The sequence below is a fragment of the Nicotiana tabacum genome, chromosome 19, assembly GCF_000715075.1.
Source record: "Nicotiana tabacum cultivar K326 chromosome 19, ASM71507v2, whole genome shotgun sequence".
NCBI classification, from domain to species: Eukaryota; Viridiplantae; Streptophyta; class Magnoliopsida; order Solanales; family Solanaceae; genus Nicotiana; species Nicotiana tabacum.
Genome location: NC_134098.1, coordinates 65,145,730 through 65,166,501, shown reverse-complemented (window position 1 = coordinate 65,166,501; position 20,772 = coordinate 65,145,730). Strand labels below are relative to the sequence as shown.

Below are 20,772 nucleotides of genomic sequence, written 5' to 3'. Positions count from 1 at the left end.
ATCAAACAGTGCCTTCCTTCTCCACATTATGGTATGTATTATCTGCTGTAACAATGACATCATGTCAATTGTATTCGCGAAAGGTGGAGAATTTGGATTGATCTCCAGTGAGATGGTGCTCACATCCTGAATCCACGATCCAGTCTCTTTCAAAATTTATGGAAGCCATGGTATTTATAGCTCGAGTCTCCGTTGCGAAGCACTTTCCCCAGTCTTCTTCTTTTTCTTCTTCTTCGGCAACTTTCTTGGTTTGAGCCATATTGCTCTCTTTGTCTCGATAATATCTTTTTATGTGTCCGACTTTGCCACTACGGTAACATTTAAATGCTTTTTACCGTTATTGGAAGACTCCCCCTTCTTTCCTGGCGAGCTTGAACCACTTGCGGATCAAAAGTGCATGCTATCTCTTTATTTCACTTTAAAGTTCCTCTTATAAGTGGCAAGATCATTTTCTTCCCCTTGTTTGATAGATACACCAGCCATCTGTTTGGCTAGTAGCTCCTGTGATGACAACGAATTCTCAAATTCTTCCAAGGATGGTTGTTGAACCCATCCTTGAATCGATATAACAAAGGGAATATATTCTATCTTTAAACCACGAATAATAATTTTTCTTATTCGTGCTTCCGAGATTGCCTCATCCGGATTCAATAAAGAAATTTCACAACATAAATTTTTAACCTTCAAAAAATACTCGGCGATAGAAAGATTACCTTGAGTAGTGTTAGCCAATTCATTCTCCAAAATCTGTAGCCGAGCTTCATCCTTCTTTTTGAACAACCGATCGATGGTCCTCCATATTTCATGAGCTCATTTACGTTTTATAATGTGATCAAATAAATTAGGGGAGATGGACTTCTTCAGGATACTTCGCCTTAGCATTAATATGCTTCCACTTCTTACACGTGTTGACAACCAATTTTGACCCTCCTTTTTAAAATTAATTTATTTATACTTAATAATTTACAATGAATGTTTTGAAAGCATTTTCTATCAAAAGTACCTATTTTACAAATTAACTGAGTATTATTTTCGAAATTAATAAATTCAGTATTGGTATTATGTAATTATAAATATATTTATTATTTCAAGATCACTAGAATTTTTTTTATATATACATAAAATAAGATTTATAGTTAATTTAATGAATTATTCCTTAATTCCTAATTAATTAGATTACTATATTAATAATTCAAAATTAGTGTTATAATTTAGAAAATAAATATTTTATAAATAATTAATTACAATAATTAGTAGTATATTTGATAGTTATAATTTTACTATATTTTATTGAATAATTAAGTTTATTTATATTAATTTTCAAAGAGGTTAAAGACTAAACGGCTAAAATTGCAATTGCACCCCTAAACATAAATTGGTTATTTTTTAAATCAAAATTGGCCCAAATGCACCAGCCCAATCCAATTTCCTCACTCTCCACTTTGGCAATCCATGTCACTCCCATTGAACCAATCCGCTCCTGCCACATCACCCGTCTCCCACCCTCACAAAACAAACACAACAAATCAACGGCCCAGATCAACTCCCTCATTCTTAATTCAGAGACAACATACCCCTTTCTCTCTAACCTTAAATCATTTCCACCCATATGAGGCTGCCCCTTCTTTCCTTTTCCTCTCAACTCTCTCAACTCCCATCACCTAATCAATCAAGAAAACCTTGCACGAATTCATGCAAGGTCTCATATCGCTCAAAGATTCATCCCTACTGTCTCATGCATCCGTGATTCCCCGCTGAACCCTTTCCTCTTTCATTGATCAAATTTGAAATTCTCAAATCAGAACCCTAACCCCAAAGATGAAACCTCAAATCGCATGTGATCTTTCAAATCCATGGCATACATGGTTATCCGTTTTGCCCCTGTACTTCAAATCTTGTTGTTCTTTCCATTTTCACCGTTTGATTTCAAAATCCCTAATCCTTGAGTCACAGACCAAAATGTAAAACTTGGATTCGTCTGATTTTCTCTCATGACCTTTCAAATCGAAACAAGCATGAGGACATTAACTGGCTTCATCATTGAAATTCAATATCCAGAGGTCAAATGCAATGACCTCTGGGTATTAGGATTCCGACCGATGGTCTCTCATGATTTAACGGTAGATCTCTCATTTCCCACGCCAAGGTAATATGAACTGCTTTAATAGTTTTGTTGAATGATGTTATTAACAATGTGTTTATGTCTCTTTAATTGTTTTATGTGTGTATTAATAACTGTTAAGTAGTTTTCTGCGATCATGAACTTATTTAAGTTATTAAAATTAGAATTACATGCTGATATTGATATGCATTTGATGATTTATGTTTACTGTTAACTCTGAAAGTGACTGAAGAACTTCTTAACACTCCTAATACCCGGTTTTAGACCTCTTTAATGATTCTATTAGCACTATTCTGACTGATATGCTGACTTGCTTTAAATGTTACTTTTGTAGTTCCCTTAATAGTCTAGATGTAAACAAAGTATGGATCATTTAGTGCTGAGAACTAGTTTGTTACCTTAGTTCAGAGATACTAACTCATGATATTTAAGCTTGTTTTATCTCTTTAATGCGCTTATGTGATTCTGTTAATTGGTTGATTAAACTCACGACTATTTATGTAAACTTGTCCTAAGCTATTTGGATCCTTGTATCACTTTTGTGTATGTTCTGGAGATTACCTTACGCAGTTTAAATCATGAAGTAAGGATGAGACATAATCAGGTCATGATAACACATTTCTTTAGCTAAAATACTGCTGCTAAGTTCCATTATACCTGAAACCCCATCCCAGATATGCTTAACATGTTTCCCCAATGTGATAATACTCTTATCATTTTCCTGAAGCTCATATGGTGACACTGTTAGTAATACTTTCATGATATGACCTCTGCTAGTTGTCTTTTGTGTGTGTTCTTGTGATCCAGCATTCATTTTTGTTCTTCAATGCCTCTGTTTGTCCTTCCTGACCCTACACCTGCCCAGACTGATTTGAAACTTTATTAAGCTCTCTTAAATGGATTAAACTTATCTTGTAAATTCTAGAGAGAGTCTCTTATTGCTACTGCTTAGATATAATAGCATGCTTTACCCTCAGTAAGATTAGTGTGAAGTTAATACTATCATAAAGTCCTAAATGAAGTTGTGAATGTGTGACTTTGCTAATATCTTTAGAAGTCCTAATTGCATCCTACTGATTTGTGATCCTGATTAACACCTCTAGGAGTACTAATTAAGATTGTGAACATTTGACCCTATTAGTATCTTTTTTAGAAGTTCTTCTTGTAGTTTGGGTACCTCTGATAGTACCAGTGGAAGCTCTAATCATGGCTACTGCTTTGAACCTCTGTTCATGCTCTCTGAATGTCCTAATTGAAGTCCTCAACATGTGCCTCTTAGTTAAGATTATTAATTTGTATTTGAAGTTGCTGGCCTGTATCTGTATTGGCATTCTTTAGAGAACACCGGTTGTAGTAATTAACATATAGTATTGTTAACACTCCCCAAGAACCTTAATTGTAATTGTTAATTTGTCTTCTCTTGATAATTGGAGATGTTAACCTATGTACATACTAGAGAACAATGCCTAAGTTAAAACCAATCCTTGATTAGTTTAACTGAAGGTTGTTAAAGCATATGTGTTTGTGTTCATTGTTGATACACAATTTTTTCCCTCATATTTTATGAAATATTTCATATACTTTCAAAATATCATTTTTGCATTATTACCCAATCTACAAGAGTCATATAAGTATTTTTTATAATTTTCTATGATTTTTAAAGCTTTAAAAGTGATTTTCTCGCATTTAATTTGTTTAAATATTTATTAATTATCTCTCTAAATCATTTTAGGGTGATTTAATCACCCAAATTTATCATTTTATACCCCCATGCATTTTTATAATGCTTCATGTCATTTTTATATAATTATATGTGTATTTTCTCTATTTTATCTATACTAGTTACAATAATAGCCTATATCCTAAAATAATTGCGCTTATTATATTATTTATGCCAAAATAACATTTTATATTTTTATAATGTTGAGTTATTATTTTCAAGAATTTTTAATAGAATAAATAATATTTTTACCATTTATTAGACATTTTAATAATCTATTTTAAATAAATTTTAGGGGTTTCAAGAGTTGGCCCCAAACAGGCCAATTTTTCGGACAATTTCAAAGCCCAAACACCTAGCTCATCTCATCTCACCTCTCAGCAGCACAAATCAAACGCCCCCTTAACTTAACCCGGTCGTAACCCGTCAAGAAAACTGTCTTGCTTCCCCTTCGATCATGGCCGTTGATCTTAAATGATCAACGGCCCACAACAACCCTTCTCCTCTCTTTATAATCCCTCGCCCAAACCCTAGAGACCTATTTCCCCGCCCAGCCGCCTCTGTATTCTCTTATTCTCTCTCTCTCTCTGAAGAACCCTAGCAGCCTCTCCCTTTCAATCCCTCTCCGAATCCTGTTGATAATGGGATTCACCCATTATTTGCTTACCATATCTATGTTCCTCCGCTACTGGTCACGCGTTTGTGGTTTTACCTAGGTACTTGCCCAATTTTGGCAACTACCATCTCCTAGATCGGACTGGAATCGACCTCAATATTTGAGATTTGAACAATATTTCATCCATATACATGAAGAAAGGCCTGATTCTTCACACCAATTGGCTGATTTTAAGCATTGAACTATAACTAGGGTTTGAAGTTCGATTTCTTTCCTTTCCGGTTACTTTACTGATTGCATGTGTATCTTTCTTTCCTTGTTTATGTTTGCTTAATTTCCTTTCCTTGTTTACACGTTTTATTTAACTACTATATAAACCCCTTCCCTGTTTTCCCTCGAGGACTGAACAACTATTGCTACCACTACTACTATTCTCTCAACTCTCACTCTTCTATACTTTTTGCACTTTTTGTTGGTGCCAGCTGAAAGCCAAGGCCACCGGAATCATCTCTAACTACCTCCATAGTGAGAGCACTGCTCGGGGCTCATTCGAAGCTCTTGTGAACTCTGATGCACTGGGGGTTTGGAATTCCTGTTGTTGTTCTTACTTTGCTACTGGAATTCAGTGATTCTTCTCTATTTGTTGTTAAAAGTTGCAAATTAGTAAGTGTCCAAACTCTCGCAATTATGTTTCCTCCTTGTTTGTATTCATGCTTCTGAATATCCCTGCTATGTGGGCTTTTCAAAGCCAATATGATGTTGTGCCGACCTTTTGCTTTGATTTTCTCTTTTAATTCTTCACCTGGACTTGTATAAGTTAGCATGTGTTCATGTAGTGTAGTCAACATAGAAGATTTCTGGGTTGTGATACCTGTTCGAAGTTGTTATGTCTATGTATGCTTGATCTCTTACATTGACTGTTTAATACGGTATCCCTTTCATGTCTCAATCTGAATACTTGCACTATAACTCTTGGGATATTTATTCATGCCCAGAATTTGCTCAACTGTACTTCTCTATGCTAAGCCATTCAAGCATAACTTGTTACTTAATCATGTCTATATGAATTCTGAACTCTTCAAACAAGCACGCTACTCTACCATTTGTGAAACCCCAATCCTCACTATAGTTGACTGCTTTACTACTATCCTGTTATGTAGACTCATGCCTGCTAATACTAGGTTTGCTCGGATTAAATGCCTAGGGAATCTTTGATGTGCATAACTGAACTTGCTATATGTGATCAATTTGTATTAAGTAGTTGTTTATTGATTAGTTGTGGTGTTGAGTTTGTTGACCCTAAGCTTCTCTAATAGGTTTCCTTAGTAACACTTCTACTTGCCATGAATTAGCCTACAATTCTTAGTTTATGTTCTGCCTTGCATTCTTATGTTCTTCTTGGGAAGGCTGTTGTGGTATCTACCCCAAAGGGGAGTCTCTTAAGCATGTCATTGTCACTTGTTAATCTCCTTAGAACCAATTCATGCCCTTAACTCGCATGCTTAGTTTCTTGCTTTGTGGATTCATGTTTCCTATAACTAATCTGGTGCATCTAATGAGTTTGTGCTTTGAACTTATTTACTAGTTTGAAAGCCCTACATATGTGCTCTTGTTGTGTGATTGTAAGGTCCTTGTACATGTGTGTCCTCCCACCTATTAGACATCACCCCTAAGGTGATACTTAGAAAATCTTTCTACTGATGATTGTAGTAGGAATCCATGTGCCTTTGCATGAACTCTGAGATATTTGAATGACATATTTTATGTCCCCATGTTCTTGTTGTTTGTTAATGGGTAAGCAAGACGATTGTATTCATGTTTGGGGCCTGGCTTATTGGGTTGTATGTGTTATTGGATCTGAGCATTGGTCAGACATGCTTGCGAACATGGGTATTGGGCATGTTGGATATGCAAGAGTAAGGCTGGTGAAGGCCCAGAAGGCACTGCTAGGTCACTTTGTACTTGTGTTGGACCTATAATTGTTGTATTTGGGCATGTAATTACCCTATTATGTTTGTATTTGTTTTATTATTCTAATTGGGCCTGTAATAATCTGTAATAACAAACGACGAGAGAGATTAGTGAAAAGGGGGATGAGGTATCCTAATTCTTGCATGAACGGGTAGAAAACCTGTCCATAAGATTTAATTGCCTTTCTTGCTATTTGTTTGACGTGCTACACATAGAAATCATGCCTATAGGAAATCACACACTTCGCTTAACCTGTCTAATACTCGTACATAATCCAAAATCATGTTTGTTTGAGTAAATGCTTTACTTGCTCTCATATCTACTTCTATGCGCAATTAGACAACATGTTTATAGGGATCAAACGCCAATAACTATTTGTGTAATTTCAATATGATTATTAGATAACATGCCTATAAGATCGCACTAATATATGCCTTTGCTAATACTCATCTAGATATCATGTCTATAGAGCTCTAATTAATTAACCAATCAACTACTTCTGTTGTTCTTATTACACTGCCCGCCTAGATAACGTGTCTATAGGAATATGCATGATGAATCTATTTTAAATACCAACTATTAGAGAACATGCCTATAGGATATTGTTACTCGCTTAGAAAGCATGCCTATAGGACCAAACACAAATAATTACGAACTCTCTAATAGCTTTCACTGCCCCATGGCACAAATAACTTAGAGATTATGTCTATAGGTTTTATAATACTTGTAATCTGCAAATTCGATAGTATGAAATAGCAGTACTGCCTGTAGGACGTCTTAAATTAGGATCACATAGAAGCCATGTCTATAGGACTTAACGACTCTAATATGCCTTAATTCTGAAACTGTCTACTGCCTAATGTGAAATCTGCTCGTGTGCTTTTGTTGCTTATGTGTGAAGGATAACTTGAGCCGTTTATTGATTTTATGTGTAGTCCTATATGTTTTGAATGTGCACCTAGTTTTATCTTTTGAGAACCCTAAGTAAAGTCTAGAACCACCCAAATAGAAGGTCCAAAGCCTCTTGGACCATATGCATTGGACGGGTAGTGCACGCATAGGACACAGTTTAGAATTGAATTAGAGTGCTTTAGGTAAATAACTTTAACATAATAATTAGGTAGCAGGGGATGATAGTCTATGCCCGCTGAATAATATGAGCAACTCATATCCCAAAGGAGTTGCGAAGTATTATTATATTGCACGGGGTGATCCTTTAGGCTAAAAAACTTGGGACCCCCCTCCTTTATATGTTTATTGGTCGCGCCTTGTCTCTTGAATTTGGAATAATTAAGTTGTATCCTGTAACCTCTAAAGACTTGTACTGATCATTTATATATAGTTTAATTTCTTCACATGTGCGATTTTCTTCACACTTGTTTACATTGTAGTTGAACTTTTAAATTCAATGTCTTCCTTCACTTACATGATCACATAAGACAATCCAATAATCCCACATAGCATGAATTTCAGCCAGGACCCACAGTTGTGGACGTCGAAGAGTGCCTAACACCTTCTCTTCGAGGTAATTTGAGCCCTTACCCAATCTTTGGTAACACAGACTAGTTCTAATCAGAGTTATTTGCAAAATGATGCCCTAATATACCTCAAAATTATTAGGTGGCGACTCTTCTCTTTTAATACCCATTTAAAAGAGTTGTCACATATCGAAACCCGCCTTCGCGAGAAAATGGGGCGTGGCATTCATAATTGTTGCTGACTTGGACTGTATGTTCTCTCTCTATCCTTAGGACATATGATCTCAAGTGTTTGATTCTTTAACAGTAATATGATAATGTTCGTGCCTCTGTGTGTGTTTGAAGCTGATTTCTTTTGGATTTGCTTAGCATGTTATTCATAGTGAATCATCCATTTAGTTTTGACATATGGTTATAACATTGTAGATAGGTTGTCTTGTAGTCTCATAATGTTCTACTTTAGCCATCATGGGAAAGGTATATACTTCTGTGGTATGGTACCACTGTGGTGTTGGGATGTACATTGAAAGTGCCTCATTGGCACTTAAACCTGTGGGGAAGAGTGAATGTGAGTGGTTAGGAGTATTTGAAAGTAGAGTTTAGCTCTTGGTTAGGCTACTCTCCCTGGCACAAGCACTGCCCTAGGTCTTGAGACCCTCGGGAACTTTGAAGTGTTAGGGATCCAAAGAGAGCCTTGACCTTGAATGGAACTCTACCCTTAGCCTCTAACCTATTGACATTTATTACTCCTTTTGAGGTTTAGTGTTTAATGACAACGAAAGGTTTTTAATATGGATTACTTTACCATATGTGACCCCACACTAGTATAACTTTCATAACTCAAATTACCATTTGTTATTATAATCTGTTCAATCCATTCACTTATATTCATGTATGAGTGTATGTATAGAGTATTATATCTAATGACCCTCTCTTTCTTTTTTGACATGTACAACCACTCGGCCTGTCAAGTTCCTAAAAGAACTCAAGCCCAAATCCGCCCCTGTGCATTCTAGGAAGTTTGAAGTCAGCTGTTATCCGTTCTTGCTGCTTGCTGGGCCTGCCTTTTTGAGGCTCAAAATCAGAGTCCATCCTCTCCCTTTACTCCTCTACTATTTACTGCTTTATTATTTTATAGCGTTACCGCTTCACTGCCTTTGCTGCGTTTTGTTGTTTTATCTCTCACATGTATACAAAGATTATCATATTAGATTGAATGCTTTACTTTACCTCTTAAATCATGTAAACAACTTTGGCAAATCCTAAAAGAACATAGGATTAAAAGAAACATTAGGTTTAGTAGTAATTAATTTTCATTCGTTAATCATATGCTACTCACGCTATTAATCTCTTATGTTTCACTGACATTTTATGAAGATTGTGAAGCCAAAAATAGCTTAGCAAGGACGACAATCCCTCTTTTTAAAAAAATCAGAAATGAAATCCAAAATTGGCCTTCTAAAAAAGAGTGAATCTTTTTAAAGGCAAGGTGCTGCCACCAGCAAAAGGTTCTTAAACGTTTTCTTCAAAAGTTGAAAGCTAAGGTATATCTTGGACTCATTTTCTTACAACACCCTTATTTCATTAGAGTTGCACAAATAACCACATCCTTTAAACACAAAGCATTTCACAACTTAGCCTTTTATGACATGTTTAAAACATCATGCACACATTTGTAAAACTCTTTCAAACATCATGCACACATTTACAGCAGCTGGAATAGCTCAGTTGGTTAGAGCGTGTGGCTGTTAACCACAAGGTCGGAGGTTCAAGCCCTCCTTCTAGTGCTTAAATTATTGTTCTTTGACAAGGTGGGTTGCTCTGATGGTAAGCGCCCTCCACTTCCAACCAAGAGGTTGTGAGTTCGAGTCACCCCAAGAGCAAGGTGGGAGTTCTTGGAGGGAAGGATGTCGATGGTCTATTGGAAATAACCTCTCTACCCCAGGGTAGGGGTAAGGTCTGCGTACACACTACCCTCCCCAGACCCCATTAGTAGGATTATATTGGGTTGTTATTGTTTGTTGTTGTTTCAATCATATATACCAATATTAGTTTCTAAAGACTCCTTTATAAACGTATATCCTCTTAAAATTACACATCCTCTTTGTAAATATCATGTAAGTCGTACTCATTTAGCACCAGTTAAGCAGAATATAAATAACTAATCATTTAACTTAGTCTAAATCCTATGGAGCTACCTCAGGTAGATTTTAAGGGATGCCTAATACCTTCCCCTTAGAAGAATAAGAACCCTTACCCATAATCTCACCGATTAGCAGAACAATAAAGAATATGACTTTAGTAATTAAATAGGTACCCTAGTATAACTTTAAATATTAGGCGGCGACTCTCTTTCATCAATAACGGAGAAACCATAAGTTGAATCTTGTTTTGACCAGTGCAAAATAGGGTGCAACAACGGGCATTGATATTTTCCGGTGCGTCAGCAGGAGGACTTGTGTTACTCCCATTGACAACTTCCCACAAATATTCACCAACAAGGTATGACTCCATACAAGTCTTCCATATCTTATAGTTGGACGGGTTCAATAACTCTATTCCCAGTCCATTAGCACAACCACCCAAATCCATTTAGAGAAACCAGTTGAACCAACCACTAACTCGACCTTTCAAATATATGTAGAAGCCAACTATGGCTCTGATACCATGTAAAGAATAGCAGTAGAAAAGTATTATTTGGAGACTTTCTGCTAGCCCAAGTTCGTTAACTAAAATAGGAAGATTCAACTAAGGAAGAGGAAGCTTTCAAAAGAGAAGAAAAGTTTTGTAGAGGAGAAGTTTGTTTAGGAAATAAGGCTTTTTTTATTTTTTTTCTTAGTTACAAATGTCTAAGGCCACCCCTATTTATACTCCTCTAAGGATGGTTCTAGATAATATTCTAGAACATGTACAAGAAAAGTCTAGTTAACCTTATCTTCCCACAATACTCTAGAATATCTAGATGTGTCTAATAGATAACCTTATCTTCTCATGATATTTTAGAACATCTAGATGTATTTAGTAGATAAATATCAAGGATACTACACTAGAATATTCTAGAGAAATCTATATTTTTCCAAAAAATCAACTTTACTTTATTTTTCTCACATTTTCACCCATCAAATATCAGCCTGATTTGTTTTGGCAGGTCAAATGACAGCACGAAATGCAACATTAAATGATACAAGCAGGGTAGAATATCTGCAAGCTTATATTGGGAATTTGCTTGATGCTATGAGGCAAGCCCCTATCTTCACATCACACATGTTATTTATGAGAGATTGTAGTCCTGTGGAATATTTGCATAAAATGGATTGAATTGTGTTATTTGATAGTTTAAATTAATAGAGATATAACATAGGAATATTAATTATTTATAACGGGCTTAACATTACCTAACTATACTAGTTGCTTTTAGGTAAAATGTGTACTCCCTCGTAGATCATGAATAACCTCTTCTTTAAACGCGTAGATCAAGCACTTGAGTAACTCGTCTTTTCACTTTAGTAATTGATAAGAAGTATCTATTCCGTCCAAGTCTTTTCTGAAAGACGTCTAACCACAAATTTGAGGAATTTTATCTTTAGGTATTTCTTTTGAGATTTACAAAGATATTCAAAGTTTTCTGCACATTGGCACTCTAGTTTCTTGAAGGGGAAAAGCTCTAAATATAGTTCAATTCTTGAGATTGAGGATAATGTACTTCATTCTTCCTGACAAGTATATTGTGGTTACATTGTATCTCACAACAGTGAATATCTCAGATGATTTTGTTTCCAATTCTTGCAAATAGTGATTCATCAGGTCTAAATTAGTCGTGTAACTTTGTTTGAGGATAGTCCTAATAGTGAAATTAATTGACATTTTGAGGCAGCATATGAGGAGTTTCTTAGTTCAAATCGAAAATATATTATCATGTAGTTCCTTCCTATGTGTTGCTTTGATCAATTACTCCAACTAATGACATGAAAGGGCATAAAAAATGCTTTTGGCTATAACCAAACTTTCCATTTACTTATTAAACAAAATATTCTACAATTAGCTACTCAACCGCTTCCCTAATTACAAAATTATCCATTAAATTGCAATTAATGAAAAGATTTTGACCTTTCATTGCAAAAATTCTCATAATATTTCAATATTGAAAATCTAAAGTTACTAATTAATGTATACTTTTACCATTAAACATTATTTGAAATTTGATAATAACCCAAACATATTTTTTAAAATGTTCCAAAAAGGCTAGAAAATACAAGTCACTCTAGTTTATCATATTTCAAGTGAGTCATGTTACATCTAAATAAATGAGTACTTTAGGTGAAATCTTACGGAGTCATAATTTATTATTGGGAAAAGGTTCAAATATGCCCCGAACTATTGAAAATGAAGCAATTATGTCCTCCATTTGTATTTGAGTACAAAATTGCCCTTGCCGTTAATAAAGTGGTCTACTTTTGTCCCTCCCCACTAACAGACTCCACATCAAGGACAATTTTGTACCCAAATACAAACGGAGGGGATAATTGCTCTTTTTTCAATAGTTCAAGGCATATTTGATCATTTTTCGTATAAAATAATACTTTTTATTTGATCAAAGCAACACATAGGAATGAAATACAAACGGATGGCATATTTGACGTTGTAGTTAATTCATAGTAACTTTAACAGTATTGCATTATTTATACTTGTAAAATATGCTAGATATTTTTATTTTATATGATTTTCTTTAATTCTTTTTTATTTTATTTTTTTGAATTTTTAATGTATCTTTTATATATTTTTGTGGTATAATGCTATATTATTAATTCATAAATTGAAATAAATTGAAGATCCATGGGGCTTACGGCCCATGTTTCGAGGCTTTCGCCTCGCTCAGTATTAAGTAAAACGCCCCGCCTTATGCCCTCGTATTTTAAACACTGGTTGATAGTTACAAAATTACATCCAACTCACATAACTTAGCAACAAAATTCATTTAAAAAAAACTTTCACATCTAGTGTCATTAGACATGCCGCATTTCACAATCATATCAGGAAAATTAACCACACTAATTCAAAACTAATTAATTTTATTACATTATTTATTTATCTTATCCTAATATTGCCAATTATCTTGAGCAATGCCAAGTAACTTATTATTAGGCTACCACTTGGCTTAATGTAGGTACTTAAAAGAAGAAATTGCATAGATAATTATTTGCACAAGAGAACGTGAATAACAATTAATTATGGATGTAGGTTTGAATCGTTGTTCCAAGCCCACATTTGGGAAGATATCAGTCGTGGAGTTGAATTTTCTGGCGATTTATTTTTTTCTTTCTTTTTCTTGTTTCTGTGAAAAAAATATTAAATATATAAATAAATTACAAACTCCACACACAAAAAAGTATGGGCGAAAATATTAATTTCTTTTTGCATGGAAGGTTTAATAAATAAATCAAAAAATGCCAAATGCCAAACAAACGTGGGGTGCGGGTATTAATTTTTCTTAAACGTGGGAGGAAGTATTTATTTTTTAAAATTGGCAGGTTTAAATTTTTTATTTTTATTTTCTATCTTAAAATAATTTTAAATTTTTTGTTGGAGTTTTATCCTAAAAATTTAAACTTGACATGTTATAATGATGAAACTTGGCATAGAATTCATCAAATAGTATCAAATCTTTGTCTATCGAAATTCTTCACTTGTCTAAATTTATCAATAAATTTTTAAGTGATATTAATTTAAATTATTTTTTTAATTAATTCAAATTATAAATATCCTAACATTATATTTATTTTATCTTTTAGTACATTTTTTTCTGCTGCTATATTTGATTAGTTTTCTTATTTAGTATTTTACTTATAAGTAAAATACCTTTTTTTAATTTAATTATAAATTTGAAATTCATTAAAATTTATCAAGTGGCTTTGTAGTATTTTGACACTTGGCTTAATCTTATGAATAACTATTGTCTATCCTAAAATTGTTAAATAACTTTTTATTATGTTGTCACTCGTCTTAATATAGTGTCTTTGACTCTCTTTCTATTATATAGAGATACTTTCTTTGTAATACGTTCTCCTAGTAAAAATTTGTACACAGATTTCCTATCACCGTTTGACCAACAATGATTTATTAAAGATAGAAAAAGCACCTAAAATTCTGTATACATCTTTGAAGCACTATTTTAACAATTAAAAATTTATTTATGTTTTAAGTATTTAAAACTAGGTATAAGCTGGAAGAGAGCAAATACATCGGATAACTGAGTCGGTACCGACGTGGCACATTAGCTTTAATCGTTTCTGATTCTTTGTTAATGGGGGTAGGCAGAGGATTATTTTGAAGAAAACTATGAGTGGTTTTATCAAGGCTCAACTCTTCCTAATGTAGATATTTCTGATGGTCTTTCAACTTTTCTCATTTTGGACTAGAAATTCAATCCAAATTCTGTCTTTTTTTTGTTTAACAATCTGGTATCCGAAATAAGTTGGCCTCACTATTTAAATTGTGTCGCGTAGGGCTCATTTGGGGACTCAGCCTTCTATCTTATACATTCCACCATATCCCTATTAAACTTAAATCTCAAGAACAAAAGAAAGAGAATAGACTTTCAATGAATGAGTTAGTTGATATTCTATGACATAGAATACGCAATTTCTAGTAAAACGTTATAAAGTGAGAAAATAAAGGGAAGTCCAAAAGTAAACAACTTTTAAACCATATGAATGAAGATTTGGCATTTTGTGTGCATGAGCATTTTTTGCTTTGGATACTTATTGCTGAATAGATTTTCTAATTGATTGATTTATTGCCGCAAAAATAAATTCGAACCATCAAGACCATCCCACCTATTTGAAGTTTTGAACCATGTCAAAATCAGTTCATTATATTTATATATATATATATATAATTTTTACCGTTCTAAAGTGTGTATTTTTCTGGCGAAGTGATTCTATGTAGCTCCGCCACTGACTCAAAAGTTGAGCACGATTTGTACGTAGTGATTGCAAAAAGTTAAAACGGACGGAGACTTGGCTTAGTTTTGTCATCTAATTCTTTTTCCAAATGCCTTTTTGTTCTCTGTAAACTATTCATTGGTAGTTTGATCTTTACATTTTCCTCCAGAGAGAAGCCGCCAGTTGTATAGGACAAAATTGAGAGAGCATAAAATAGAAGTTTTACGGAAGCTACGAGAGTACTTATAATTGGCGATCGAGCCGGCAGCACCAGAGGCAGAGAAGAAGGATGTCGCCGGCAAAGCAATTCCGATGTATATTCACGGTGATGATGCTTGTTTCGCCGGTTCTAGTTTTCGGCGGCGATGATTTCAGCAGAACGGACTTCCCTGATACTTTCGTTTTTGGTTCCGGTTCTTCTGCTTATCAGGTCAGTAATTTCTGCTGATCACTAGCATACATATATACATACATGCATGTGTGTGCACACACTCAGATACACAAAAACACACACGACGCGTCGCGCGGTCACACACACATTATATATGTATATGCAATATGTATGTGTATATGTATGTATATAATGCTGGTTAGCAAATACAGTAAACAGTAGATACTTGACTAGTGGTTTTTTTGGCGATAGGTGGAAGGGGCAGCATTTGAAGATGGACGGACTCCTACCATTTGGGACACCTTTGCTCATGCGGGTTTGTTCTCTTTAATCCTTGTGGTTACCTTGCTAATCTCTGAACTTAAAACATATGTTCCTTTTGACTTGCGGACATGTAAGATTAATAACATTGCACGGTTTGCATCTGTGAAGATTCCCAATGATCCGTAGAGGACAATCCAATTACTAGTATACGAGTTTCAATTGTCAATCAAACTACTGTAGTTCAGTTAGGCCTTCTCCAATCTCGATCTTTCCTCTTTCACCTCACAAATTATCTCTTTTCCTTCTTCCTTCGCAATAGTATTATTTTAAAGGATCATTATGGTTTGGATGGGCCAGTAAATTTGCCCTGTTCCTACAGCAGCAGCAACTGACACTAAATTGTAAAAGTCCCCTAAATTTTCAGGTGAATATGGAGGAGCCACAGCAGATGTATCTTGTGACGCGTACCATAAATACAAGGTCTGGCAGACGAAACAGGATAAGTATATCTCTGAGTTCACATAATTGATGATTAATTTGATTGCCCTTAACGTTGTGTATTGCAGGAGGATGTAAAACTCATGGCTGACACGGGTTTGGAAGGCTATCGATTTTCCATTTCGTGGTCGAGACTTATTCCCAGTAGGCTCCATTATTCAACTACTCCCTTAATACATATCATGCTGTTATAAGCTTTATCTTCCTTCTCATACTTGATTTTTGTCTTCTGTGTAGATGGAAGAGGTCCTGTTAATCCTAAGGGATTGCAGTATTACAACAATCTCATTGATGAACTTCTCAGTCATGGTTATATTTACATTTCCCTGAGCACTAGCTAGTTCTTATGTTTTTCAGTTAAAAGTTTGAATGTCGCTCTTGTTAGTAAGAGTATATAAATGATCAATAACTTACCTGATTGACTCCATTGTGTTTTCATTTTCCTAAATTTGTAGGAATTGAACCACATATTACTCTATGTCATAGTGATCTTCCACAAGCACTTGAAGATGAATATGGAGGATGGATGAGTAGAAAGATAATGTGTGATCGATGCAGAGTACTTTTAATCTAGTTCAAATTTTGGCTACATATTCTTTACACCTAACTGAATGCATAAGAGTTTCTCGTGTTTTTCTTGTAGTGATGACTTCACTGCCTACGCAGATGTGTGCTTCAAGGAATTTGGTGATAGGGTTTTGCATTGGACTACCTTGAACGAGGCCAATGTATTCGCTTTAGGTGGTTATGATAATGGATTCAGCCCTCCAAATCATTGTTCCCCACCTTTTGGATTTAGACCTTGCTCGATAGGTAACTCTTCAACCGAGCCATACATAGCAGCTCATAATTTACTACTCGCTCATTCAGCTGTAGTGAGACTTTACAGGAGGAAGTACAAGGTATCATCTTTAAACATCATATCAAGTGATTACTAGTGTTCTGAAGTCTTAAATGTTTACTAATAGTTTGTTATGTTCCAATGCAGACAACTCAACATGGTTTTGTAGGACTAAATCTCTTTGCATTTTGGTCCCTTCCTTATACAAATAAAACGACCGATATAATTGCAGCACAACGAGCTAATGATTTTTACCTGGGCTGGTAAGCGCTTATTAGCATCAAGACAATCTCAAACATCATTTGTACAATGATTCAGGAAGTAATGCAAGGCTGAGCTTATTTGGTTCACTAAAATTTCAATCCTCATTGCAGGTTTGCCAATCCCTTGATATTTGGAGACTATCCTGACGTAATGAAGAGGAATGCTGGCTCTAGATTGCCCAAATTCACAAGACAAGAATCTGCGCAAGTTAAAGGCGCTATAGACTTCATAGCCCTGAACCATTATATGACAGTACATGTCACAGATAGCTCTAGCAGCTTGGAAACTGATATCAGAGACTTCAGTGCTGATGCAGCTTTTCAATTTATATGTAAGATCAATGACTAATGCATCATAAAATAAAGATAATTATCATGTATTGGCATTTGAAGACAATATTCAGCTTAAATTTGGTCGAGTAGACAATATTCAGCTTAAACTTGGTTGAGTCAAGATTCAATGCTTCTATCTCTTTATTTATGCAGTGACAGATGGTGCTACTACACAACCAGGCATGGTGAGGATTGCGACATGCATCAATTCCACTGTGCACTTTGCCTTGTTTATGTTTATGTGTTTTTCCATTCTGACATTTTTCTTCTGAATCAGTATCCAGTGACGGAACCTGGTCTACAAGGAGTACTAGAATATTTCAAGCAAGCTTATGGCAATCCGCCTATGTATATTCATGAAAATGGTCCCTCTCTCTCTCTCTCTCATTCTCACACACACACACACAAAATTTTATACCTTTTGCTTTAAATTTCTGAGCCCAAGAAAGTTGTTTTATAGGCTTCAGCGTCCCAATCGAATATATATATCTTTCTTTGAATCCCTAAAATCAAGAAGCTCTAAAAAGCCGAGGGGTGTCAATTCGAGCCCAAACTCATCCAACCCCTGTTTTTTCATTTTTCTGAACCACCCCCCCACCCGCAAAATGTTTTTCAACTTACACATTTTAAATACTAATTTGTTATTTAAGAAAATATATTTTGATTCTCAAAATACTAATAGTATTTATTTACCTTTTATACACCTATGTATAAAAGGTAAAAGGCTTTGTTTATGCAAAATGAGCATGGTTCTAAAATATGGGTCAAGTTGGGTGGGTTGGGCTATGACCCATTGTTTAGCCCATCTTAACCCAAGTAAATTTTGGGTTGGGTTGGGCAATGACTCATTTATTGACCTAACCCATCTTGATCCGTCCAAATTCACCCGAACCCGCCCATTTGACAACCCTATTTAAAGCCTGGTGTTTTTTTTGTCTTGGTAGGTCAAATGACACCACGAACTGCGATACTGAATGACACAACCAGGGTAGACTATCTACAAGCTTATATTGGGAATTTGCTTGATGCTGTGAGGTAAGCCCCCTATTCTCACATAACACATTAGTTACTGATGAGAGACTATAGGCCTGTAGAATATTTACATGAAATAGATGAACCGTCTTTGCTTAAACGCGTAGATCAAGCACTTAAGTAACTCATCTTTGCACTCAGTTGTAATTGATAAGAAATATCTTTCCGTGCATCCTCTGCATGTCCTTGTAAAACCACAAAATTTGGAGAAATTTTATGTTTAGGCATTTCACCGTATGACATCCGTGTCCATCTCTTTGTTATTCTAGGAATGGATCAAACGTGAAAGGCTACTTCACATGGTCATTTTTAGACTGTTTTGAGTTACTGGACGCATATGGTTCGGCATTTGGCCTATATTATGTGGATTTAGATGACAAAAACTTGCAAAGATATCCAAAGTTTTCTGCACATTGGTACTCTAATTTCTTGAAGGGGAAAGGCTCCAAACATAGTGCACTTCTTGAGATTGAGGATAAAGTGCTTCATTCTTCCCAGTCTCGTTCTTCTTCATAAGTATTGAGTTGTATTGTGTTCTCAATCCAGTTATGGAGTTCACATTTATCTGTTGTAATTTTTGCAAATAAAGATCCATAGTCTAGACGATTGATCGTGTACCCTTGTATAAGGACGAACTTAATTTAATACATATTACACAGCATACAAAATTTAAAAAATTTGTTTATTTGCCATAATATAGTTAGTTTGTAATTCTCATTCTCGGCGTCATGTTTAACTACGCAAATAGTATCACACTGATATTTTAAGATTTGAAGCAAGCGGAGTCAAACGTGCAGTTTTAACTATAGAATTGAGGCTTTCAAAATGATGTACAAAAACACTCAAAAGTAAATTAATGATTTTCTGTCCAAGAGTTTTTAGGCCCTTCTTGTAAAAGCTCTGATACCATTAACATAACTTTCTTTTTTTGGCTTTCGAAGATTGCAATAACTTGCTTCCTCCGCCTCAAATTATTTATCGTGATTTCTAAAAATAGTTGTCAAATTATTTGTCATAAAAGTTCAAGATAAAATTGATTATTATTTTTTTTTATTTTACCCTTAATAGTAATTGTTCTTGAAAACTACAAACACCTCAATTATGAAAAATTCTTTTGGGCCACACCACTTTTGGCCACAATGACCCAATGGGGTTATGAAAGTAAAATCACACCCAAATTAGGGTTTCTGGACAAACTTTATACTGAAAATACCCTTACCGCTAGGTTTGAATTTCTCTTCATGATTCTCTCTCACCCATTTAATGTTTGTCTTCCTAATACATGGAAAATATCAAGCGTGCAAACCCTCTTTCCCATAAACTTTTTTTGTTTTATCTTTTTACGTATTTTTTCATCCTTTTTTATAGTATACACGTATATATTTCGAATTTATTCATCTATATAAATATATTTTTAGAGAAAATACTTCTTTTTAGAAAAGAGAGTTATAATACTTCTTAATTTTTAGTGTAAATAAAATATATTTTTATCTTTGATATAATAATAAAAAGATAGTTATTAAAAATTAAGATGAATAATAAGATATTGTTAGCTTAGATATTTCATTGCTAAATGTTAGCGCCACTATATTAGCGATGAATTTCACTTTTTTTTTGTAAAAAAATCCATATTTAAATTAATATATTTTCTTTTTATTTAGTGATGAAATCATAAATCTAACAGTATTTCATAGATAATTAGTTAGGACACGTCGTCAACCACTAAAATTAGTTTTTCTTACACTAAAGCTGTCATAAAATTCTTTAATATATGAGTACTTATTTAAAATAAGTGTTTAGATATATGAAATTATTTTAAGTACTTATTCCAAAATATTTAGGACCACATATACATAAATAAATATATAAAGTCTTTATATAAAGTCTTCACCATATGAGTACTTAAATTAAGAGTTTAGATATAAAAAAAGGTACTCCAAATACTTATTTAATAAAATAAGAGTTTAGATATAAGAAATTACTATAAAGACTTATTTAAGAATAATAAAGGACCAAACTTACATACAACACACACAAACACATATATATTGATAAGTCAAGGAGTCAGTTGATAAGCTTTGAGGCCTTAAGTCTACTGATCTATTGCTTAGGATTAATTTTTATATTTTAAATTTTGTTATTTGAGAATTAGTGAATTCTTTGATTAAATACAATTACTAAATAGTTTATATTTTAGAAAAATCTAACTTTTATATTAAAAATTCATTATTCCTAAAATATCTCTATTTTCTTTTTGGACTAGCTCTTGTAATGACTTTGGTAATCAAAGAATAATATTTAT

General features: G+C 34.2%; 1 protein-coding gene, 1 non-coding gene and 1 pseudogene across 2 annotated transcripts; all 3 read left to right on the top strand.

Moving 5' to 3' along the window:
• The window catches only part of LOC142173527 (hydroxyisourate hydrolase-like), a 64,901-nt pseudogene extending 53,676 nt beyond the window's left edge, over window positions 1–11,225 (top strand).
• Window positions 9,621–9,694, top strand: TRNAN-GUU (transfer RNA asparagine (anticodon GUU)). Its single transcript has one exon. It is a non-coding gene; the product is annotated as a tRNA-Asn (tRNA).
• A 3,617-nt stretch (window positions 11,226–14,842) lies between the features above and the next one.
• On the top strand, window positions 14,843–19,160 carry LOC107778887 (beta-glucosidase 11). The gene is made up of 13 exons (XM_016599212.2): window positions 14,843–15,278; window positions 15,492–15,555; window positions 15,928–15,983; window positions 16,070–16,145; window positions 16,239–16,310; window positions 16,457–16,544; window positions 16,645–16,903; window positions 16,990–17,105; window positions 17,217–17,437; window positions 17,592–17,623; window positions 17,716–17,803; window positions 18,383–18,473; window positions 18,740–19,160. Exons 1-13 carry the CDS (start codon window positions 15,138–15,140, stop codon window positions 18,984–18,986), a joined length of 1,551 nt encoding a protein of 516 aa, XP_016454698.2. The 5' UTR covers window positions 14,843–15,137; the 3' UTR covers window positions 18,987–19,160.
• The last annotated feature ends 1,612 nt before the right edge of the window (window positions 19,161–20,772 follow it).

Coding starts and splice junctions, on each gene's coding strand:
- LOC107778887 (XM_016599212.2), top strand. CDS start 15,138: ATGTCGCCGGCAAAGCAATTCCGATGTATATTCACGGTGATGATGCTT. Junction 16,146..16,238: donor GTGGTCGAGACTTATTCCCA/GTAGGCTCCATT, acceptor TCTTCTGTGTAG/ATGGAAGAGGTCCTGTTAAT. Junction 17,804..18,382: donor TATGTATATTCATGAAAATG/GTCCCTCTCTCT, acceptor TTGTCTTGGTAG/GTCAAATGACACCACGAACT.